General features: G+C 41.5%; 1 protein-coding gene across 1 annotated transcript in view; it reads right to left on the reverse strand.

Moving 5' to 3' along the window:
* Positions 1-14,139, reverse strand: part of CDYL2 (chromodomain Y like 2) — a 60,054-nt gene extending 45,915 nt beyond the window's left edge. The window contains exon 1 of the mRNA XM_084215113.1: positions 13,347-14,139. Coding sequence (XP_084071239.1) covers positions 13,347-13,370 — 24 coding nt within the window. The 5' untranslated portion in view covers positions 13,371-14,139. The remainder of the gene's footprint in view (positions 1-13,346) is intronic.
* Between the last annotated feature and the right edge of the window lie 11,244 nt (positions 14,140-25,383).

Raw genomic sequence — 25,383 nt, forward strand, 5'->3', positions numbered from 1 at the left:
ATGGTGAGCTGTGGCAGTGGAAGCCCTTTGCAGTACAATGTCTGATCAACTTGATGCTGAGAACAGCTGCTAAAGTGGCTGAGCTACTTCCACTGGGGTTGCTGATGTTGCTGAAATTGGTGCAGCGTAGAACTGGTGCAGTTTTTCAGAGCTCTGCAGTGTACAAGGCTCAAAGGTCAGACTGAGAGCGCTGCTTTGTAGGACTGAGAACTCTAAAGAGACTTTCAGTCCTATATAGGTTTTATTAAGCTCATTAAAATAAAACCCAGTCCTAGATGAGCCACAGCTTTACTTTCTGTTGTGGCTCTTGAAACTCAGAGTGTGATTCCCTCACACAATAGCAGTGAGAAGCCACAGATCGAAAGCAGCTGCCACCATGTTTGCAGAGGGAAACGTGCTCTGAGCACTCAGCAGTTTCTGGCCCACAAGTGCTGCAGCCACTGGTTTACCCCGTTCAGAGAGGTCTCTGTTTGAGTCACAGGTTCAAGCAACCTTCTCAGAAATGGAGCTACAGACTAGTCACTTCAAAAGAAAAAAAAAAGCCTCAAAACTGGCTGTAAACGAGCCTTGGTTCATCCTCTGCCTCCCTCAGTTAGTCTGTATCTGTCTCTGCAAAGCTATACCGCACTACTGTATAATCAGAGGGAGAATGAAAAGGTAGGTCTTGCTATCAGTTCTTCTGTGAGATCTAAGGCTTATCACACAGCTCCTCTGCTAACCCTGAGGCTTACTTCTCAAGTACTTTCCAAATCTTGAATAAGTGATATATCAACTACTAAATATCTGTAGGCAATCCCCAGATATCCCCTCAATGTCTGAGAAAGTGTATGTATTTAAATGTACATCCAAAACATACCTTGGTGATTTCTCAGTACTAAATAACATCCTCGGTGTCTAACTCAGCACTTGGAAAGATCAACTGCCATCACACTGCAACTTTTAAGATGCTTATTATTGTGGAATGGCTGCCTTTTGGTGGTAACAGGAGCAACAGCAGATGGACATGAAGTAAGAAAGATGTTTAGGAAAAGTTATGTTAAAGTTGTTCTGAGCTCCACAAAATCCTAGAATTAATAAGGGAATCTGGACATCTTAGAAAAGTGTTACATTAAAGCAGAATTTATTTCAGTTAACTAAAGGAATTCTGCCTTGTAGCTTGGGGATAAAAAAAACTTTAAAAAATATTGAAATATTGTCCTTAGTTTGTCAACTGTCCTTTGGAGACATATCTTCAAATGGACTGTAGAAATTCAAAGGTTGTGTAAGCTAAGATACACCAGCAATGCAAACTGAATATCCAAAATAAAAACTATATGTAAACTACATCTCTTATTGATCAGTAAGCAAGACCTTGTTTCCCCTGTAAACTAAATAGGGTACAAGAGTAGCAGTTAATAGCAGGGGAGGAAATGGCATCATTCATGGTACAAATAGAAGGTTCAGTTCATGTTAAAAGGAGACCTGCCTTTCTTCTAAACAGAGCAGGTTGTCAGTGGTGTTTGACATGAGTGGATGAAGCACAAAACCTAACAGCAGCAGAGCTGCAGAACAATTTGAATCACAGCCCACAGCAGCTTGTCAGTAAGTGGTCACCCTGTGCCACTGCAATACCTGATACACTTCCGAGAGGCACTCGCTAGAAATACTGAAAGTGATGTCACGTCAGAAAGCCAAAGCACAGCATGGTCAAACAATGCAGGAAAAGGATCTGTCATCCTTTGTGGTGCTCATGACAAAGCTGGGGAGATGCTATTCAGCTGGGAGAAAGAACAGTCTTCCATCAATTCTGGCAATTTCTCAATGCTTCCTGAGGCAGCAGGAGGCAGCTCATAGGAGATTATGAACTATAACTGGTAGTCCACATGTTGAGCCATGCTGCTCTTCAATGAAAGCACATTCTCAGTGTAACAAAAGATTGATGAGAATAATAATGCAAAACTTGGGATGTGTACAATGAAAAAAAAGGTGTGTCTTCCTTGGAGCTTGTAATTTTTATTATCTTGATCCATTTGATAAATGCCATACAACAGACTGTTCACACAAGCCTTAGTCAGCAGGGAGAGATGACAAGGACACCTTGGCACTCCTGCTCTAACCCATCATCTGATGCAATGCATAGGAAAGGCAATGGAAGTCATTTGCTGCTGGTGAAAAGTCTCCTTCCAAAGGCCTCCACATGCTGAGTGAGACCAGGGGAGGAGCACAGCTCTCTGATGCTCCTGAGTTTCCACCGGGCCACACAGGCAGCCTGCTCGCTGTGTGTTCTGATGGCGTATTTACATTTCAGCTTCCTAAAAGCACGAACACATCACTATTGTGTGCAGAATGCTGCAGAAGGTCCTAAACCAGCAAAAAGTAGAGGAAGGAGATGATACATGGACTCTGAAGGTGTGGCTCAGCACATTGATACTCAAAATATTTTCCTCTGAGAGACCCACATTTCCCACAGTTAATTGATGATCACCATTCTTGACACAAAGAGGCAAATAAAATGCAGCACTAGGAAGGCCATAAAAGCTGGTCAAGGGCTTCACCCTTTTCCTTTTCTTAGAAACCTGAGTGTTTCTTTGTGTGTAGGGTGAAAGAGAAGCTATTTCATTGGTACATGTAAAAACAGATTATCAAGCACAACTTTCTCTGGTGTTTCTGTTACACCTTCTGTGTATCATCAGGGCACAGATGATTAGGGCTTCTACTGCACATAAGACATTAACAGACCATAAAGGTAAGTTAGAGAAACATTCAGTCTTATTGAATTTTGCTACCTGAACTGCCTGTCTATTAAATTGCCTATCTCACACTGTTTTTATACACAAAGACAGAAAAGCGGTCATTTTGCATTTCCACTTTAAAAAATGAAACAATCAAAATACCCTAAAAACCACACACAAAAACACACCCCCAGAAATAATTTCTTTTTCATTGCTTCTTTCAGTTTCCTGTTGCTTTTATCACTGTTTCCATACCATGATGCATTTTGCTGACTGTACAAACACTGCATACCACCATATATTAATCTGCAGCAAACAGCAGCACAAGATCTGTATAAGTGACCACATGAATACAACACTTGTCAAGTTCTTCATCATCTCTACCATCTCCTTTCTGACTGTTGTAGTACAGTACATTGGTTCTGACTTGTCAGCACAGTAGAAAATGATGAACCAGTGCTAATATTTACTGAACACAATAGCTCAAGTTTTTTCTCAACTTTCCCAATTTTCAGATTGTGGAAAGCTTGAGTTTATGCACCCAGACTCTATTACAAACTCTTGCTTCCAGCTACTGCAGACAAATCACAAAGTTCTTGCCCCCCCTCAGCCAGTATTTATCATTCCTTCAAGAACTTTCAGGTTATTTCCCCTGAAATCATGTGAAGTCATTTTTGAACATAAATGTAGTTTTCCCTCTTATTCCTGGTACTTAATTTGGGATCTAAAGTTTCCCTTCTCCTCCCTATATAACTTTTAATATGTGAGTCATATTCCTATTTAGTTTCAAACTTTGCTATGTCGCACCATTGCTGAACCTAAGTTTCCTACTTCCTCTGCTTATGTAGAGATGAATTCAGTCACTTCACATCAACGAAGGTCTTCCCGGGCTGTGTCATCCTAAATTCATGCAATCCCATTTACAGTCTGCTATTCCTCCCTTACATTAATCACCAAAACACTTTGTGATCAACATCTTTGCAGTTTCCCTCAGAACACATTTACAAGCCCTGTAAGCATTACTATGCCTTTTCCTTCCATGTGAACCTGGCATTTCTCCAGCACCTTTTCTGTCAGACTTCCTATGCTTAAAAACGCCAGAAACTTATCATAAAAGATTTCTGGAGGACAAATTCATTATGTGCATTAATGTGATTTCATATTTTGCAAAATTGTCCCTTCCCCAAAAAATGAAAAATATGAGAGCAAATTTCAACTGCGTAACATTTAAAGGCAAGTCCATTAGCAGAGTCAAATAAATTTCACAAAGTAGTCTTTAAAAAAATTATGCAACGTCACACTTTATTTTAAGATCTCTCATATTACTAAGAATAAAAAGATACATGAGCAATGCTCTTTCCTTTGTTGCAGTGACTGCCAAGTGACGTCGCAAAAAATTTCATTGTATATGTGTGAAAGAATTTGACAGGTCAGGCTGGTCAGTTAGAAATGACACTGTTTATATATCAGTATATTAATAATCACCATTTCTGGAAAAAAAACTCCTAACAACAGAATAACCCACTTGATGGGTTTGTTAAAAGTTAATTAAAAGGTAGTGGCTTTTTGATGTATATTGAGGTAAGGCAGACTGACAGTTCTGTACAGTATTAAGGAAGTCTATGAATCCCATCCAAAGCCATAAATGTGGGAAAGCTGTGGATAAACCCTTTTAGATACTGAAATGCTTTTCTCATAGGAGAAACCTTGTTTTGTTCATCAGAAGCATATTATTCCATTAATGTAACTTTCCAGTAACACTGACTCAATCATTTGCCTCATGCCATGCGTTTACTGGAATGTCTTCTAGTTTACCTTTAACCCTTTTGGCCCAGTTATTAAGCAGAGCTACAACGAGGAGCCAAAACTTCATTTTTATTACAGAAGTTTGATTCAATGTTATTTTATTACCTCCTCTCTTCTTCTCTTTTGTTGGCTTGTACCATGCACTGCAGCTTGTTGGAAGTCCGGAATAAGGTGCCCTGGGCAGTGGTGGAATCACCATCCTTGGAAGTGTTCAAAAGCTACTTGGGATCACAACTTAGAGGTGAAGATGGTAGTGCTGGGTTAATGGTTGGACTCAATGGTCTTAGAAGACTTTTCCAAACTTAAGGGTTTTATGATTCTAAATCTAGACTGTGAGGGCTCTAAAGCAGAGACCAAACCCACTGTTCTGTTTTGTCTTTTGCTTTGCAAAGATATTAATTCACAAGGGTTAGGAATTAGAATACTGGGATACAGCTTGTAAGTGTGTTTGTGATCTCTGCAGACCATATCAACACCTTAGTCAATAACTATGTTTGTTTAATGACTGTAGTAAGTACAAAGCTAAGAACTGCCATACGAGGTCAGACTAAAGGTCCACTTAGCTCAACGTGTTGTATATTCAAACAGAAATTAGTATTGGATGCTTAGGAAACAGCATCTATGGAGTAAGTGCTGCCCTTGCTCTGCCCTCACAGCTTCTCATGATTAGCAGTTTAAAGATTGGTTTGTGCTGAAAAGTATAAAGGGATCAATCTGCCAAGAACCTGTTTTACCATTCTTTTAAACCTTTTACAATTCTGATTTCCACAACATCCCATGGCAAAGAGTTCCAAGATTTAAATACTGTAAAGTACTTCCCTTGTCTCCATCACTTGCCTAATTATTTCCTTTGCTGCATATCTTTTCTTGTGCAATGAGAAACAGCATTCATCTCTGACTTAACTGAACATCCCCAATCTGTCTTTTCTATACCATTCAATCACTTCTTTACTCAGCCAGAAAGTTTTCATAAGGTGTCATTTCAGTGCCAGCTACTCCATCCCCTGATGGCCCTTCCAGTTCTGTGTCTCCTGGCAGTGCGTGCACTACTGCAGAGGTGGAAGCACCATGTTCCCCAGGGACACAAGCATGATCATATTCTCTTTCATTCACAGTTGCTTTTTTAATAACATGTAAACTTCTGTTTGCCAGAAGTCTGGTCCCATGGACTGGACACCCATGAGGAGCTGAAACACATTTTCTGGTTTGGTTCCATTGGGAGGGAGTGTGGTCACTGCTCTCCAACACAGTGCTGTGATGCAAGCAGAGGTGTGGTAACTGGGGATCACAGGGAAGTTCACTTCAAAAGCATGCACGTGATCCAAATTAAAATACTAACCTGGACACACCCAGAAACCTTCCACAATGATTCCAAGATTTCTCCAGAATAGTAACATCTTCTTCAGGGCTCCTTTTTATGCATGTATAGTCAGGATTATTTTTCCTTTGATCATTAGCTTGCATTTGTAAGCACTGAATTTCAGCTGCTGTCATTCAGCTCTTCACTACCAACTTTTGTCTTAATAATAATAATAATAATAGTCATCTATAAATTATCAGGAGTAAATGTGATTATTTTCAAGTAATTGATGGCTCTGTTATAAAACACAGGTCCCAATACCAGTGTTTGAAGCCTCTACTCATAGACACCTCTCTCTGTATACCAAGTGGTCTAAGAGATGACTAAACCTTCTGGACCATAGTTTGGTTTTGTTACCAGCTGCTCCTGTGGGAGCTTAGAAAAAGGTTTTTTGAAAAACCATTTACACCAGCCAGAGTCATTCTTCTCTAAATATTGACCCTAAGATGTGTGATGTGTGATGAACAAATGTTACCTTTCGTCCAAACCAAGACATGTTCACATGCCTCTGCTAATTCTATTTCTTTTGACAGGTGCTACTAATCTGTATGCAATGGTGCTCAGACTTAGCACTGTGCAGTCCCCCGTATTCCTTCTTAATCCATTTGGTATGAGCACATATAAGTGATTAATATAAGATGATTCCACCGAACACCAACAAAATTTAAATAAATGCATTGAAGGAAGAAAATATCCTCATTGTTTCTGGTTTGCTCCTCTGAAGGAATGGGGTGCAAATTTTGTGGATATTCTAAGAGACTTGTAGGAAAGTTCAAGTAGGGGAACTGCTATTTTCAGACAGAAGTGTCTTTCTAACAGATGTCTTAAATGATGGTTTTGTTTTAGTGTTTTGTTGTAGTCTCCTGCTCATACTACCCTTTACCATTTTGCAGGAGTCAGCCTAATTCCTCTTTTTGGTGAGGCATGAGAAGAATAATTCTTTTCTACACAGGTCAATCATATAAATTTCTTGTGAAAGTCTTTAGAGACTTAATAGATTTGCAGCAATATTTTATATCAGGATTCCTAAGGAGATAGTATTGAAATAGTACTGTAATCTACATTTGTTCTGTGTAGCAGAAGAAAACAAACTCCTTTTAGTGTTGCAATACTACCAATGTAAAGTTTTAATAGTAAACAAAGAGTGTGGCATTGTAATTCAACAGGCAGAAAAGATGAATTTCCTTTTGTCAAAACAAAATATTTGTATTTGCATGATTGTACATAACAAACATCTGACTTTAATTATATTGTTCTAATAGTTTGGATACAAGAAACAGTTAACTATTTAATATTTTTTTGACAGTGTCCGGATGCCAGTGCCATAAAATGTGCTGCAAAAACGATATGAAAAATATATGGATAAGAAGGAACAACAAAAAGGGATTGCACTGATGAAAATGTACAGAGCCAAGAAACTGTACTAATGCTAGAAGTCAAATGAATGGACAAAGAAATGCTATTTACAACATAGCTGGCCATCACAATCACTCCATTGATTTTAAGAAAATAATTAGCCTATTTCCTTCAATATTAGACCACATTTAAATTTTGCCATTATTTGAGCTGTCTCTCTCAAAATATTTTAACTTTCAGAAGCAATTACTAAGCAATGAGTTTATTGCTGGATTTTAATATTTAATCAAAGACCAGCCCAAAATAAAGCACTGTATTTGTCATTCAGGAAATATTATAAAAAATTATGCTATTTTCATCTTTGGATAGTTATGGGCACTGAACCTGGACACTGAAGGGAAGGAAGCCTATTCAGTTTGATGGCTTTGGTGGTACCTTCACTTCAAATGTTCACACTTTCAAGAGTGACAAGGGTGTATTTCAGCATCCCTCCCAAGCAGCAGCACACTTAAGACTTGTACCTTGAAGCAAGCTACACTTGAGCCAGATAAAACACTTTATCAAGAGTGTAATGAGAAATCAATTGGTTTTGGGTGTCCCAAAATATGCTCAGCAGTTTACAGTGTAATGAGGAAGTTGGGCTTATGGTAACAGTGATGATGTAGGTAAACAAGATAGTCATGGGCATTGCAATGTTCCATATGCAGCTCTAAACTGGAATTTCTTAGTAAGACAATGAATGCTGCCAGAGTTATCCAGGTCTGCTCTTGAAGCTTGCTTGGTAACTTTAATTTAGAGAAGTCCCATGACATGGGCACAGGGGACCTCTGGTTAACTCTTTGTTACCATCTTTATACCTCAATTTATACCTCAGATGATTGCCCAGTTTAGGATTGAGGAATACAGTCTGCACTGCAAATCACACTGTATTTGGAACAGAGTCCTGAAAACTTTCATCAGGCAACAAAATTTCTGGATTTCTACCTACTGAAGTTACTACTGCACGGAGGTTACTTGATTTTGAGGACAGTTGTCTTCTAAACACTGATTTTGAGGACAGATCAGTGATAACGTATTGATAAATAGCTGATTCTTCAAAATAGTTGTTAGTAAAGCTTTTCCACTAAAAAAATTGAAAAGGTGTTACTTACAGACAACCAAATCTTATAGCTTGTGAGTGCCAGCTCAGTATTAGTGAAATGAGCATTGCATCCACAGCTTGCCAGTGTACAGAAGGAGTAGGTGCTTAACTGTTCTATGTTCCCCAAATCCTGTATCAAGCCACTGTTTTTCGCTTGTGAAGTCAGTCCTATTCCTTCACCACAGATCAGTTGTATCAATACAGAGGTTGATTTGAGAAATAATAACCTCTACTAAAATTCTTCCATCTTCTTCCAAATCACCTCTGTCTTAGAAAATACACGTGACATACTTAAAAAATAGATTTCTGCTTTTCAGTTCAGTAAGCAGGTTTGAGTATATATCGCTGCTAAAAAGCGACTCCATTGAAAGCAATACAAGATGGAAAGAACAACACTCAAAAACTTGCATTTCCTTGTAAAGCAAAGATGATTTTCTACACCCTGCATCTCAAGCCAAACCTTGCATCCAAAAGTTCAACCCTGTTCTCTCCCATCTGCATGTCACCACATGTCATAGGGATTCAGCAGCCCGAACAGTGCCATTATTATCTTCAAGTTTTGACTTTGCTGGTACCTGAGTGAAGGTATAAATGGGAAATGTTGCAATTATCTGGAAGTATGTTATCTTGCTAGTGGATCATGTGAGCTGAAATAAACTGCAGCTCATTCTTACACTGCTGATTAAACAGACTAAGATTGAATTGAAATGTGTCACTGTGGTGGACATGCTCCTAGCCATAGGCACTGCATCATTTCAGTGAAAAGATGCCATTTTTAAAAATGTCATTCTTCCCTTTAATGCAATAACTATTGAGCTTTAAAGACTGGTTTTATTATTGTGATCCAGAAATGTTTAGATGTTAAGTCCCCTTCAGAGAACCGGGTGTAATCTTTAGGTGACTTATCAAAGGTGTAATACAATCTGCCACAATGGTAAAATACCACTTTAGATTTCAACTTCATCACCCCTGAAAGTCTAATGGTGTTCATTGCATACCACCCCCCACAAAATATTAAATTAAAAAAATCCTTCAGATGAATTTAAAGAGCATCTCTGTAACACTGATAACTGGTTCACATATTCGTCAGTAAAGGAAGTTTTTATTGCAGTAAAAAGGATGCTCCGGGCTTGGGGAAAAAAGTTAGGAGCACAGTTCATATGGAATTTTTTTCCCCTCTACAGCCTTCTCACAGACTTAAAACACCAGTCTATGAGATAACTGTCTGGGTTCAGGTAATGTACATGAAATTGTACATGAAAAGTGAAAAATGTTACTTCAAATTACTGAAAACTCAGACATCAAATCAACAAAGTCCGTATTTAAAAGTAAATACCATTCCCTTTATGTCTGTTGCTGAAATGAATACTTCCCGTCCATGCATCCAAGAGTGTATTGTAAAACACAAGGCAAAACAGGGCAGCTTTACTGAAGGCTACTCTGAAGACCCTTTTTGTCAGTCAGTTTTATTTTCAGATTATTATTTCTAAGGAACCATGCACCATAGGTCTTTAATATTTAACAGGTTACCTCTTAAGATGAAAAGCAAGGAAAGAAAAGGAATATTCCATGACACTTTCACCCACTCTTAAAAGCTTGAAACCATAAGCACATGGAAGTCAAGCAAAGGCAAACCAGTATTTCATATAGCCTGAGAATTGCACTAAAACATACACAGCATTCTTTACTGTTAAAGGAAAAAATGTACTTAAAAACATCAAAATGAACACCTACATTTTACCATATAATGGAATAATTAACTGTAAAGTGTCTTGGTTCTACCACACAGGTCTAGAACTGACTGTCAGGAAACACAGAACTCCTAATGGTTGTTCTTTTGCTTCTAGAATAAATTGGTGCTTGTTTCACACTCCTAACCTAGATGTAATAGGAGGCATTACAGATGATTAAAAGCCATTTCTAACTGGAAAAAGGCACCTACCTAACCAAACACTGAGGTTATTTTGTCTGTGATCTTATTTTGCTTCAATATAAAGGCAGTAATTGAATTTATCTTTAAGTTTAAAAGGTTGAAAAGCCTTTTAAAATAACATGACAGTAGAAAATGAATGAACTGACAGGATAAATATGCACATCTATTTCCAAAACTTCAAAATTTATAGAAGTTTTTTGGGTACCACCAAAGTATGATGAGTTCATACAGGCAATATACATACTGCACTTTTCTCATGTGCTTTATTAGGGCTTCTATGTCATGATTGGCTTTAAAAATAATTTTTCAGCCAGTACTACATTCTCCAAATTGCAGAGTTAATTATTGGTCTTACCTGATGAAGTTCAGTAAGAATCCGTGAAGGATTCGGATATAACTAATGAGTGTAAGAGGAATCAAGAGTGCACTATACCTTTGGAATGTCACTATAAGATCCAAACTGTTTATTTACACCCACAGTCCCAAATTATTTCAAGGTAAAATCCTGAAACTGTTTAATGGTTATCTTGTGATTCACATAACATTTTCCTTGTTCGAGAACTTGGACTGCTCTGAGGGCACAAAGCACTTCATCTCACTTGCAGACTTCCCACCTCTAAGAGCTTCTTTCTAATAAATCCCCTGGATGCAGCTGCTTTTTGGGAAGGGGAAAAAGCAGGGAGGCAAAACTGAATAATCTTTTAAATGAAGCCACTACCATCTACACAGCTGCTACCTATTAGATATTAAAATTCTTCAGCTTTCTAGACATTTCTTCTGACCTCTGTCATGGAGAACTTCCCAGTAAAGATGCAAAATGGAAATGGAAATGGATTGATAACTGAAGCCCTGCACACATTTTTGCCACGTGTCCAACATGTAGATGAAGATTTTACACTATGACCAGTTGAGGTCATTTTCCAAACATCTCACACAACAAGAAAGGAACAGCCACACTTCTTCCACCTACCTGTTCTGGTGGAGACAATTCTTCCATATTGTACACTGATAAGCAAAAGTATTTCAAGTGGAGTAACAAAGAAAGGAAGTGATTCAGAGGCTTTGAACCACAGTACCAAGAATTCATTCCCCCATGCAGATCCCTGCAAAGAGACTGCCTGCAAACTGGGCTGTTGGTCTGCTTCCTCACACAACACACCAGGTGACCACTTGAGCAACCTCACTTGGATGTCACACGGTGACACTGCCCACATCCAACTACCAAATGTCATCATCTCACAACACAAGGATCATAAAACAGCAGAATTTTTAAATGATGAGTCAGAGCTAACCAGCATGGCTACCATTAGCCTAAGACATACTAGCTTCATTTCTTTCTAGAACTAATCCAAATGTGTAAAGAAAACTCAGACAACACCAGGCAAAAGTCTTCTATGTACCCCAGAAACTACTGATCCTAAAATTTTATCGCTAACTTTTTTGGGTCAAAGTTGTTCTTCACAGAACTCCCACTGGCTATTCTGGAGTCACAACAGCAATACAGCTGACATACAATATCCTTAAAATGATAAATTAAATGACAGATACTGCAAAATGTGTGTGTGGGGGGGAAGTGCAGGTCAATGACATTATTCAGATCATCACATGGACTTCTGATAATTTAACACCACGTAGGAGAGTTTAAGTGCTGTTCACTTCAGAGGAGGTCTGTGTCACACACAGTAAAATACCATCCTAATAGAGCAATGTCATCCCTTAACTGTGACCTCTGCTAACGACTTTGAAAGACAAAGTGGAAACTGTCTATGTGAAACCTGTCAGATCCTGCACTTCTTGCACTTGAGACCCTACAGCTGATCATCAAGATCATCAAACAGAGAGTAAGTCCAACCATGTCCAACCAACCACAGCAGCAGTTTTACACCCAAGCACACTGTGATGGTTGAGCAGTACCTATCACTGGCACACAGCTCCAACTGGAAGGTGATGTTTTCAGTCCAAGCTCCTAAACTGTGCGCTCCAGAGAGCCTCGGTGCAAACGGCCATTTCACCAGGAAATGTGGAGCCTGAGGAGGTGCTCCAGACCAAGAAGTGTAGGACATCCAGTCATGTTTGGTGTTTTTAACACTTCCACCCTGGTTCCACTAATTGGAACTGGCTATTTCAAACACCCATATCCAGTCTGTCTTATTTTTCATTTCAGCTTTCTCCCTTCCTCTTCTCTGGCGTGGCAAGAGTGGCTAGACTCGTTCTCAGTTGGGGCATTGGAAGTGGGTGCCGGAGGTCAAAATTCGGCTGGGTCTCGCCCACTGCCCGCCGCCTCCTTTTTCCCTGCCTGCCCCCGACCAGGCGGCCGTCACCCGATGCTGCCCCGCCGCTGTCGCCGCCGCCGCGGCCGGGGGGCAGCGCACGCCGGGCTGCGGGGCCGGGGGCCGCCGCCCGCCCCACCTCGCACCCCGGGCCGCCCGGAGCGGGGCCCCCGCCAAACTTTGCGGCCCGCGGGGAGCCGGGGCCCGGCCCGGCCGCCGCCCCCGCCGCCCCCGCAGCACCCCGGGCAGGAGGTGAAGCAACCTGGCGCCGGCTCCTGCACTTTGCACAGCGGGCGCAGAGCCGCCTCCATCCCTGCGCCTCCCGGCAGCGCTAAGGCGCATTTTTTCGCACTAATCTGCACATTCAGCACGTCCAGAGCGCCTATGACTTTACCTGGACTTTCTCCACTCTCCGGGCTCATCACACCGCGATCGCCTCCCCATCCTACCGCTAACTCTCGCTCTCCTTCACTCCTTCCTCCTTCCCTCTTGCAAGGCCTGCTAAGATCAAGCCCGATGGAAAGTAGAGAGAGAAAGAGAAAGAGAGAGGCAGCGGGAAGGGAGGGGAGCCGCTCCATCCCTCCCTGCCCCCCCCGGGCACACACGCCAGCCCTTTTCCCCCCACCCCAGCCCTTCCCTCGGCGATTTCCTCCGCTCTTCGGCAACTACGAGGGCTCGGCGGAGCGGCTCCGAACGCGCCCCCGCTGCCCTCGGCGGCGCCCCGGCCGGCGCCCCCCCCGCCGCCCGCCCGCCCCGCGGCCCCCGGTACCTCGTAAAGGTCCCCCGAAGCCATGCTGGGGTGCGGGACTGGGCTCCTCCGCGCCGTCTCCCTCTCTCCACCTCTCCCGCTCCCCCACTCGCTCTCTCTGTTGAGTAAACTGTGTTTTGCAGAATGACAGGCTTTGGGGCTGGCTGTGCGCAGAATCAGAGGCGAGGAGAGCGGAGAGGCAGGCGGCGGGGCTGGCGTAACCAGCAGCAGCAGCAGCTCGGGCGCACAGCGCCGGGAGCCGCGTCTCCCCCGCGGCGGCGGGGCCGGCGCCCCCCGCCCTCCCCTCACACCCCGCCCGCCGCCGCCGCCGCCTCCCGCCCCGGGCGGGGACCGGGACCGGGACGGGTCCGCTCCGCGCCCTCCCTCCGGGAAAGTCCCCGGGCCGCTCTGACGGCGGCCTCCTCTCCCTCCTCCTCCTCCTCCTCCCTCCCTCCGCCCCCCCCGCCTCAAACTCTTTCCGCGGCCAAAATAAATAAATAAAAAATAATAATTAAAAAAAAAAAAAAAAGAAAAGAAATACAGGGGCGAGCGGGAGGGGTGGGTGCCGGAGCGGGCGCTCGGCGGGGAGGGCCGCGCCGCCCGCCCAAGGTCACCACGGGGAGAGGCGGGCGCGGGGCCTCGGGCGGCCCTGCTGGCACCTTCCGCCCCCCCGGCGCCGCGTGGCCGCCCCGCCGCCCATGGCCATCGCCGAGGGAGCCGAACGGGCGGGAGCGCCCGAGGAGCGGCGGCCCGGGCAGCGCGGCGGGGCTCGGGGACACCTCTCGCCTCCGCTCCCCGCCGGGCACGGCGATGCCTCTCCCGCTGTCCCCCAGCCATTTTGCAGGTTCGCCAGCCCACTCGGGGATATGAAAGCCAGCGGCCTCCGCCACCTGCCCTTCACGTGGAGGCTGTGGCCGGAATTTTGAAGCGGCTGGGGGATGCGCGGCGACACGCAGCCATCGACCATCGCCACTTTAGAGCTGTCCGTGTCGTTTCTCAGAGGAAAAATGCCGCCCTATGGCCGCTGGCGTCCCCGCCGTGCTTACCGGAGAGACGGGGAACGTGTGAAGGTGATGCCGAGTGAGCCGGGCGGCGCCTTGACTGACCGGCGGCCTTCGCCGGCCATCGCTGCAGAGCCTGAGGAGCTTCTCCCACAGGAACCCGGCCCTGAGTCATCCGAGTCCGGACATTTTCAAGAACGGCCTGGACGCAGTCCCGTGCCACGTGCTGTAGGATGACCCTAGAGCAGGGTGGTTGGACCAGATGCCCCACTCGGGTCCCTTCCACCATGAGGGATGCTGTGAACCGGTGACTCTGTGAAGAGGAACGAGCTCATGGTGACGGGAAGCCGCGCTTCGCAGCAGTGATGGACTCCATTGGAGGCAAGAGCCGCGGTGTGGAAAAGAACCCTGAGCAGGATACCCGGGCCACCAAAAAGGTAAGGGCTGCTCCCTGTGGAGGCTGATGAGCACCAGGTCATGTTCCGGCGGCTTCGGGCTGTGGAGGATGTACTTCTCCAGGTAAAGTGTTGAGTATCCTCTCGGTATTTTATTTATTGGTAGGACGGAGCACCATGAGGGTGTTCTCTGACCAGCTCTTCACACCTTGGCTCTGTAGCCAGCCAGCTCTAGTTGTTACTGAGTTTCAGACTTACTGTTCTCACCTCCCAGCCATTCCCTGTAACTTGGGATCAGTGGTGGTTGCATGGTCTTTGGTTGCGTGGCTTTGCCATGGTTGTGGCTTTTGTTCATCTTTATGTATTTGCTGTTTTTCCCTTCTTGATTTTCCATGTGAATGTGAGAATTGGCACTGCTCAGAGCACAGGTTGGAGAGGATTGTTTAATGTGATAATGGTTAATAAAAGTCGCTGGTATTGAGCACTGAATTGTTTCCAAAATTTTACTTATGACCAAAAATCCTGCTGTGGTTCAAGTGATGTGAAGCCAAAGACTCTTCTGGCTGATAGGATTCCTTTTTAAAATATCAATATTGGGTATTTTGAACAATGTCACTTATTATCATGAAAGTAGGAAATCACGCGTGCACATCCAGCTCTTGCTTGACCCCATCTCCTGAACTGTGAATATTACCTCTCCTGATTATGAGCTTGCCAGCTAACCAGTTTAGTATTGACTGAGAATTCAATAAAAACTATCTAATGGTAGTTTGGAGCCCAAAGACGTTTATGGTTTGTGTGGTCTACAGAGGCATGTGATGATGTTGGACTCCTAAGGACAAGACATTCTGCTTACATGAAACTAATTTTTTTACCTGACTGTGGTAACTGGAGAGTTGGCCTCTGCTTTCCAATTTGCCAGCAATATTTGGATTGTTGGGATTTGGTATTTGAAGAGTAAAATGTTGAAAAGATAAAGAAATACTGTAAAAATGTGTAGTAATTCCAATGATTAATGCCGCAAATACTTCTTAATTGCCAAGCAGTGCATTACTTAATAATCACACCCCATGGTTTCTTCTTGATAAATCAATTATTTTGTTTTATTATAAAGTGACATTTATTGTTTACAGTAGCAAATCAGTTCATTGAACTGAATATAAGAATATATCCATCAATATGTAGGTGTTTTAATACATCTCTTGAATGTCTGCTTTATTACAACTACATTTTCCAGCTTTCCACAGCAGTAAACAAAATGGCAGTCAGAGCTGGTGAGTAGTTTTTCAGATGCATACTGAAGTATTTGTTCTCTGAAACTGTTGGCTTCCTTCACAGTATCAACTCTTTCCAAAGGTCTCGAATTAATTAAAAAAAGGCTCTCTCCAAGATGTAGAAGAGTATAAGTCTTTTTTTTTGAGACAGGTCTAATAATCATACTGTTCTTTCTGGGCTTTGCTGTTCCTGTGTTCCCAGACAGATGAAATGAGACCAACTCACCCTGTGCCATATTGGAAGAAGTCTCCGTGACCTGGTCTGTATTTTTGACAATTTAATTTACATTGTACAGTGTTTACAGTAACATTTTCAATATTGTTGCTGTAAGATTTACGACCCAAACAAATAGTAGATTGGAAGTTTTGAAAGGATGAATGCTTTAGTGGATACTTTGAAGAGGGGAAACATCTTTTTCCTGATTACTCACTCCTCATTTCAGAGGGGACAGTCCCTTGGGATGCTGTGGTTTGTGAGTCAATAGTGAGTAGCATAAAGAGAACTTTTGTGATTGTCAAACCAGGAAAAGTTGGTTATGGTTTTGGTGTATTTCCCTGTGAGTGAGCAGAAGACAAAGCTTTAAGTTTTAAAAAATTCAAGTGACCTTCATTTGCTCAGCAGGTCTTTATTGTAACTAGACAGGGCAGGTGGTGTTCTTCTGAGTCTTCTGTAAAAAACAGAAATGCTTAAATTTATGATAATTTTTTAGGGTTTCTGATAATAGATTTTCTGGGAATACATCTTTTCCAGTTTTATTTGCCTTTCAGCGGTAATATCTATGAAATTAAATTGCAGCAAAATCCAGATTGTTGTACAAATTTCAAGCTCTAAACTTAATGGTTTTGCTAAGTATGTGATTATTCATTACTCTTATTGTTTTGCTGCCTTCTCCTATTTCCCATCCCAAGAGAGTAATGCAGGCAAGGGAGGCATTCCAAGCAAGATACATCACATTTGAACACTTTTTTGGATTTGATGGGTGCTTTGGTTTCCACTACTTTATTTGAAGGAATTATCTCTCAGTCTGAATAAACTTAAAAGCAGAAGTATTCTATTTCAGAAAGCAGAAATACTGCTGTCATAGCTGGGCTATTGATTTGTTATTGACTGCTTAGTCCATCAGTCCAGGGCTACACAAATTTGTGGGAACTCTACAGTGACTGACACAGTTCCTCCAAGGAGTGCAGATGAGCATTTGCAAACACCATGTTCAAAAAATTGCCATGAGGGCCTGCACCGGCCCTTGAAGAGGAACAAGAATGATGGGCAAGAATAATTAATAAATGGAGAAATCGAGAGAATTCCTGTGCTAAGGTATGAAAATTATATGAGAGAATGGGGGAAAACAAGGCATGAGTGAAGAATAAGGAACCAAAGGCAAATGCAAGGAGAAGGCTGTGCAAAGCCTTGGTTGTGTGAAAAAATGGGGGAGGCAAAGGAATATTTTAGCAGCAGTAACTGAAGCAAAAGCAGGGAACAAGGTAGCAAGATGTCTATCGCCAACCTAAGAAGGGAGGATGATCAGAACATGGAAAAAGTCAGCGAGTGAAAATGAGAAAAGTGTCTCAGTGGGTTCACAGAGTAGCAGATGACAGGAAATGGTGAGCAGCTACTGCAGGAAAAGGAGAATTGCTTATGGCGCCACAGTCCTGGATGGGAGATAGGCAGGATCAGGGGTTCCCCAGGGCTCGGGGCTGTGGTGGCTCCATACTCACCTGGTAGGTCTGAGGAAGCGCTAGGATACCACAGGAAGTTTATCACAAAAATTATCCAAGACGTGAAGTCAAAAAGGAACTGCAAAACAAGAGGAGGGTGTCCTTGGCATACAGAGACCATCTAAAAAATTAGAAATGACATGAACATGAGAAAATTAAGAAAGCAGCATGGTTTTTTACTAATTGATTTGCATTATTTTGTGAGAAGAACTAGGCTTGGGAAAAGCCTCATGTACTTTGCTTTGTGCCATGCTGTCTTTGGAAGCAAACAAGTAGTTGTGATCATTTGATTCTGATGCTAAATTAATGTCTTCCTCCAAACCCTTCTTTGGATCTTATAACATGCAATTACTTATCATCAAGAGGAAACATTTGAAATAGAAGCTGAAATACCACAATATAATGAAGCAAACAGTAATATATGGAAAACAAAGTAATGTTTGTTTGTTGCTGTGCATCATACACCGTGGAACAGAACTTTCCTAGTGTTGACAGTACATTTTAATGGCTGCTGTTCTGAAAAGTGACTTTACTTCTTTCAGCTTTATGAGTCTATTCTGTTCTCTTTAGTATGGCCAGTACAATTTTGCCTCAGCTGGGGAAGGGGAAAAAAACTTTGTCCAAGGATGAAATGACAATAACTTTGTCTTTCTCTGAACACATTGAGTACCTCCCAATATAGCACCAAAAATAGAATCTTTGCACATTCTTCTCCGTCTTGTTTGCAAATGCCTTTTTTGCCACTTGACATGTTGTCAGAGATAATAAGAAGGTGCCAAAACATTCCTGTTGGACAGTTTTCTGACTTTCAAACTAAGGTGAAAAAAAACCACAAAGTGTAGATCATGTATGTAGAAGTCAGTCTCATTTGGGAGCTTTTGTGTGCACAGAACCTTCAAAATTGGAGCTGATTTAGGAAATCATGATGTACATCTAAACAGGAGCAAATGGCACACATTGTTTTCCTCTATTTCTGTATATCCTGAACATCAGGAAAGCGTCCAGAGATTTTGGGTTATGGCCTTATTTTTTATGTGGGTTGAAACTGAAGTGTGAAGTGGAGCTCCAGTGGCTTCTTCTGTTAAGCAGCAAATAACAATATCTGAACTCCTAAGAATCTTGTAAGTTGTAGTAGAATAGGGGATTTGAAACTTGAAATTAAAGGAGGTTGGGATATGTTTTCTTAGTTTAATTTATATTATTTATTTATTAATTTTATTAATATTATTTATTTATTAGATCTGGGCAAGAACTGTTATAAAGAATCCATAAACAGCAAGGCAATAGGAAACAGATTAATCTGAGTGATTCTTGTAAGGGAAGACATCTGACATGTTCAGTGTGGTTTACATATAGAGTGCATGTGATATTCAGAGTGATCACAGTGTATTATAGCACATTAATAAGCTAATTTTTTAAGCTGATTTTTCTCCCTGAATCTCTGCTCTATAAAAATTGCATTGACTAATCATACCCAGCCTACAAATATGCAGGATTTTAGGATCTAGGTGTATAAATTGTATATGTTGAGCAATACTGTGTTTTGTGGCTTTTAATCATGGACTTAGCTTGCACCTCTGTATTTGCCTCTCCCAAACCCTCTGTGCATAGCAGGCTGCTCATGAGGGTTGCCTAAGAAAAGGAAAATCACTGCATGATTTAATAATAACTCTGAAACTATGCAAAAACAAATAACATTTCAGAAAACTTAAAGAATTATTCCTTACTAATGAGAAAAAGTATGGAGCTGGATCCATCCATGAAAAGGATTACATAATGTAACTATTTGTGAGGATGGAGAGGCTGAAGCCACATGGTACCTTCAAGTCCGTTTTTCTGGGCTTACAAGCAAAAACTCTATGATACACTGAAAGTGTTTAACAATACATACAATTATAAAAAAATATAGAATAGTGGTGGCTGGAGACAATCTCTGTTGCTTGTCTACTCCAAGCCTGCAGCTCAGCCCTGAGTCATCTAGAGTTCATTTGCTCATGACTGTCTGCCTTTGGGTTTTGAGTATGGCTGCATAGTCAGGGATGAAATTGGTACCCCATCTCTGAGGCTCTTTCTCCATCGGTTAATTGGCATATCTGTGGTGCTCTTTCTGATGACATTTTTAAGGAGAGACTGCTTTTTGTGCTTATAGGATTCTTGGGCCTTTGTACATTATGTTAGATTTCACTCAGGAAAATGAATATATGTTGTATTTGAATATCATAGCACAGCCTAAAATATTATGAGCTAGTCAAGGATTAGCTACTCTTTGCCTGGAAAGCTAAAATAAGAGCTTTTTGATCTTGGCAGAATGGGAGAAACTGAATGTAGTCCAGGGAGAAGCAGCATTCATTTTGTCTGCTGGTCATTCAGAAATTCATTCTGTGCCAAGTTAGCTGGAGTTCCTAATGGCACACTTTTTGAAAGATTTATATATTCACAGGAGTTTTTTTTTTTTAGAAGTGTGGAAACTAAATTTTAAAGGACTATTTTTCTTTTTTATTTATTTTGCTAAGATGTTTTATGTTTTAAAATAATATATGTTTAATGGTGCCTTATCATACAGTGTGCACTATAAAAATGTGTAAATATATCACACATGTTAATTATTTGTTATTATAGATGCCTTTAAATACAAGCTAGTGGAAGTCTCCATTTACATACAAGGGCTGCTAGTGGTTTGGTAGTGTCTCTAAGAAGAGAATTATACCCACTGGGAATGAATATGCAACAGGCTCTGCATTACAGTACATACTTAGCTATGCTAATCATTAGGACTGCTTTTTAGGGTAAGGGCTATAAACTTGGTCTTACGGGACTTAGTATTTGCATTACATTTATTAGCAGGAAAAGTACCCTTCCAAAGTGTTACTCACACAATTTTTCATAAAGTACTTGGAAACTGGTCATATCTTGTTATTAGACATTATTCTATTTTCTTTTTTTCATTTTTTAGACGCTAAATATTCTCAACTTCAGAATTGTCAAGAATTTAACTCTTTTTAGTTGTTGCTAGAGTGATTTTTAAAAATTGTTAATCCATTTGTAATCCTGATTTCTAAATAACAAACCATTCAACTTTTCTTTAGTGCCTGTACCAGTGTGTCAGTACAGATGAGATGGTAGCCAGCCCCCTTGGGAGGGCATGAACTGGTCCACAGCCTCCATAACAGTCTTTCTTAAATCAGGATGGACTGTCTTAGAGTGAGAGAACTCAGTGAAAAAAGCCTAGTTTTTATTTGGAAGACTAATTCATTCATCAGTGTGAATTGAGAGTAATTCCTGAAAAATCAGGAACATAACATAGTGACATAATACCTGATATATTAATATGAGAGTCAGGTCTGTACCTTTATACTCAAGCCCAGATTTCCTGGTGGTCTTGTCAGAACAAAGCTGGCTGGAGTGTTTTAAAAACCAAAACCTGAAATCTGAACTTCCAGTGAATTTAAGCAATGATGTCAACATAGAAACAGCAATTCACCTTCCCTGAAATTCCCACCTGGACTCTTTAACTGGAGATAATGTTGGTAGGAACCAAGGATTACTCCCAGCTCACCTCTCACACTTTGTCTTACTCGGTGTTATTCTAGTTCTATAACAGTGCATTAATTTTGCTTCTTCATCTGCTCTCTTGGCAACATATTACTTCTTCCTTTTCAGAGTCCCCTGAAAGCAGAAGTTGGGACTTAGTTTCAGCCTGGCATTCTGGGCAGTTGTAGTTGTACTCTCACTAACTTGTATTGCTGTGTGTTCCCTCTGTTGCTAACCAGTTACACCAAACCAAATCAGCCTGTCTGAGTTTTGTTTATTTGTGAGTTTGTGCAACTTAGTGTATCTGATACAGATAATTTTTCATTCAAGACAGTGCAGCATATTGGTGCTGATATAATCAGATGACAGTCTTGGGGTTTTTTTTGTTGTCTTGAACAGTCTCAGTTACACTCTCTTTTGTGCACAAACCAGTCCATTCTCATTCTAATTCTGGGTAATGAAACATACAATCTTCTGTTCTAGTTTTAATAACCCAGTTTCAGAGCATGTGTCAACTAAGTATCCCCATGAAAACGGCTACTCAATTCCTTATTGTTGTTTTTGATCGTTTTTGCTCTTTAATGCAGAAATCTTTGGCATGTGTTCTCTACCCTCTTGACCCCCTGAACTGAATTTGGGTTCTGATGTGGCAGTAAATACAGAGGTGAGCACCTGGCTTCACTGCAAACTTTAAATTGATGTGGAGACTGGGATCTCACACCTGATGTCACTGTCCTGGGTAGGGATAGTTTTCAACCCTCCCAGCCTGGCTGGTGCAGAGCAGAACAGTGTGTCTGTGCTGAGGGCTGTGCTGTGGGAGCACTCAGGTCATTAAAGTGGCTGGAGTGACCGAGAACCTCACAGAAGAAGGGACTGAGGAGCAGAGGTTTGTTTGGTCCAGAGAAGAAAAGGCTAAGGTGGATCTGAGGGTGGTCCTAAGGGGTGGTAATAGGGAGGATGTGCCAGACTTTTCTGAGCAATGCATAGAAAAAGGATGTGGTGCAATGATCACAAGTTGTAAATGGGGAAAATATGACTGGATAGAAGGAAAAAAAAACCATAATGGGACAGATTAAGTGCTGGAACAGATGCCTAGACAGTTTGTGGGTTCTCCGTCTTCAAAGGCTTTCAAGACTCAACTGGACGAGGCCTTGGACTGCCTTATCTAACTTTGAAATTAACCCTTTGAAAAAGAAGGTGGACTGGATGACCTCCAGAGGTCCTTTCCATGCTCAGCTATTTTATAATTTTATGAAACGAGAGGGAGAGATCTGAGATTTTTCTTCTTGGTCTGTAACTTCAGTTCTAAGGATTTTACTCCTTGAAATTGCAACTGTTAACATCGTGTCAGTACATAGTTAGACGAAATAAAAGTGTTCAAATTACCTTGTGTGGGTGGAGGTAATCTGTGCAGCCTTGAACAGCAAATAGTAATTAAACCAGGGTGGTAGCAGAATGTATCCTGTTCTGGGGTTCTGCTCTCTGCATTGCTGTGTGCTCTTTCTTCACTGCCTTGTGTGTGAGTACCAGGGTGGCTTCAGCTGAAGGAAGGCAGGAGGAAAGAGAACCTGTGAGGTGATCATGGTCTGCCAGTTATTGTTGTGATGCCGATGCACTTCTCAAGTGTGCAGTTAAACAAACAAAGGTTAGTAAAACACACCGGAATTTGGGCATTTGGCATTGCCAGGAGGACAGTGTTTTCTACATCTATGTGATGCAGATGACATATCTTGCCTTTGTTTTTTGGTTTCAGGCTATTTCATAGTCTGACCCATGAACTTTTCCAGAATGTTTGCTCTACAAGGCACTGCAACCCAGGGACATGGTCATTGATGGCTGCTTCATGATTCTTGGGTGCACCTACCAACATTTGACATTCAGAAAGGCGTAGAGTTGGCTGATGTGCCTGGTCACTCTCTGCCTTCACAGTCTGGTGCTGTTTGTTGAGCAGGAGCTGCAGCCTAACCAGAGTTTCTTGGAGAGTCCAGTACTGTTACAGGGGGTGTAGGCTTTAAGAGAACACTGAGGACACACTACTGATGTTAATTGAGTTGGAAGGTGGCACCCTAAAAAGCAGTATTTGTTCTTGACAGTTAGAAAATTTATTTCTGCTGATGTGTAATGAGGAAGAATAATTTCAAAAGTAGAAGATTAATTTCAAATTGAGCTATTTTCCTTCAGATGGAATAGTATTTCTTTCTCATGAGTAAAGGCAGACATGGAGGAAATTTCATATATGGACAGAGAATATATGAAATTACAAAAAGACACTGTATTTCTTATAAGAGGACAGAGACTACTGTATCAGGAGCCGCTGAGTAGTTGCTGTTGGGATCTACAGCAAAATTGAGCAATAACGGATAAAACTGACTCAGGAGGACTTGTGAATCAAATGAATAATCAGTTATGATATCAACTGCTCCTTTGACCTATGGTTGCTCTTGAAAGCTATGCCTGATGGCCTAAAGACTCTTGTCATCTACTCTTCCCCCTCTTTTCAGTACATACAGTTCCTTTCCCATTCTTTTAAAGAGGTTAATCTGCATTGCTGCAGATTTTAGAGCTATCCAATGAGGGCAGAAAAGTGGTGATATGTTGGAGCAATGTACCAACCTTTCTTTCAGTTAGGCTGGACTTTGGAATGTAATATTGAAGCCACAAGTCTCCTGCTTGCTAAAATGTATTGCTGTTGTCCCACTGTGGCACATCTTTAGAATGTATTTTGTAAGGTCAGGCTGACACATTGTGCTGGCTAAAACGACATATAAAGGATTAATTTTCTGGTTTATGTGTCTTTGTGTGTGTCCATGGTGGATGCACAAGAGTGTCCCAAGTGCACTCGGAATACTAAGTCATTTATGAATACTGTTGATAAGTGTTCATCTTTTAGGCTGGCAAGTGATTCCCTTGCTCTCACTGCCCTTCTGCAGAGCTTCTTAGCCCTGGACTGATACAAAAGGAATGGTGGAACAGTGGTGGGGCTCCTCTCCCTGCACTCTGGCATTAGATGTGTCCCCTGTATGAGAAATAGATGTGGTGCCATTCTGATCCATCACCCTGAAATTCCTATACAGAGGGAAATTCAGGGTGGAATTTAAAAGGAAATTTATTAGGTAGAATACAAAAGAAGCTAAGAAAACCCAGCAAACAATAACCATCTCAAAACCTGAGAAATAGAAGACAGAAAATATAGAGCATTAAAATGCTTTCAGATCAACTCTACTTTGTTCATCCAGGGATTTTTGCTACAAACTTTGAGATTTTCACTGTTTTGCAGTTTCCAAGCTCTACAAAATTATAAGCTTTTTCTAATACTCAAGCTAATTTTCCATGTGTTTATTTTTTTCTTCATCAAAATCAACATTGACTCACCAAATATGATTATATAATCTCTGTTTTTTTCTTTCCCATTTTGATGTTGTATTTCCTCTCTTCTTTTCCCAGAACTATGTTTATTGTATCCACCAAGAAGTTCTCAGGCAACATAGTTACACCAGTCTTTGTGTACTATGCTGTTGCAAGGACCTATGTTCCATTACTTCTGTTGTCTTGACAGTCACTAAATGTTTACAACCTACCCTCCGTTGGTTAAAAACCTTTTGAGAGCTTCTAGAAAATTCAGACTGATTTCAGTGGCTTTTTATACAACACTTAAAAACCCTTCTTGATGTTTTCTGGTTTTCTCCTTAGATCACATACTTCCAGAATTATCAATTCCAAAAGAACCTGAGAAATAAAAAATCTAAGCTTGCTGTCTTCCTTTTGTTCCCTGGTGGTGCTGAGCTCCAAAAATGAGTGTATTGGAGGAGTTGTGTTTAATTCATTTCTTAACTGAAATTATTGATGAATGCTTAATAGTTTGGGTTGGGGAAGAGCAGTGTGGCAGCTCTAGGTTAGCCCTGCAGACCTGGCCCTTTAGGATGCCCATGGACAGTTCATTTTTGCTGTGCTTCTGAAGCTCATTAGGAGAGTGAAAGACCTATTTTAGGATAAGATTTGGCTTGTTCAGCATTGGAGGGGAAAACCAGAGACAATATGAATACCTGAGGGAATAAATACAAGACAAGGAAGAGAACTATAGAGGTAAAGGGCAGTATTTGCTTATGGAAAAAAAAAAAGGTTTAAACTGACTGGAAATCAG

This window comes from Fringilla coelebs (genome assembly GCF_963513975.1).
Source record: "Fringilla coelebs genome assembly, chromosome: 14".
Classification (NCBI taxonomy): domain Eukaryota; kingdom Metazoa; phylum Chordata; class Aves; order Passeriformes; family Fringillidae; genus Fringilla; species Fringilla coelebs.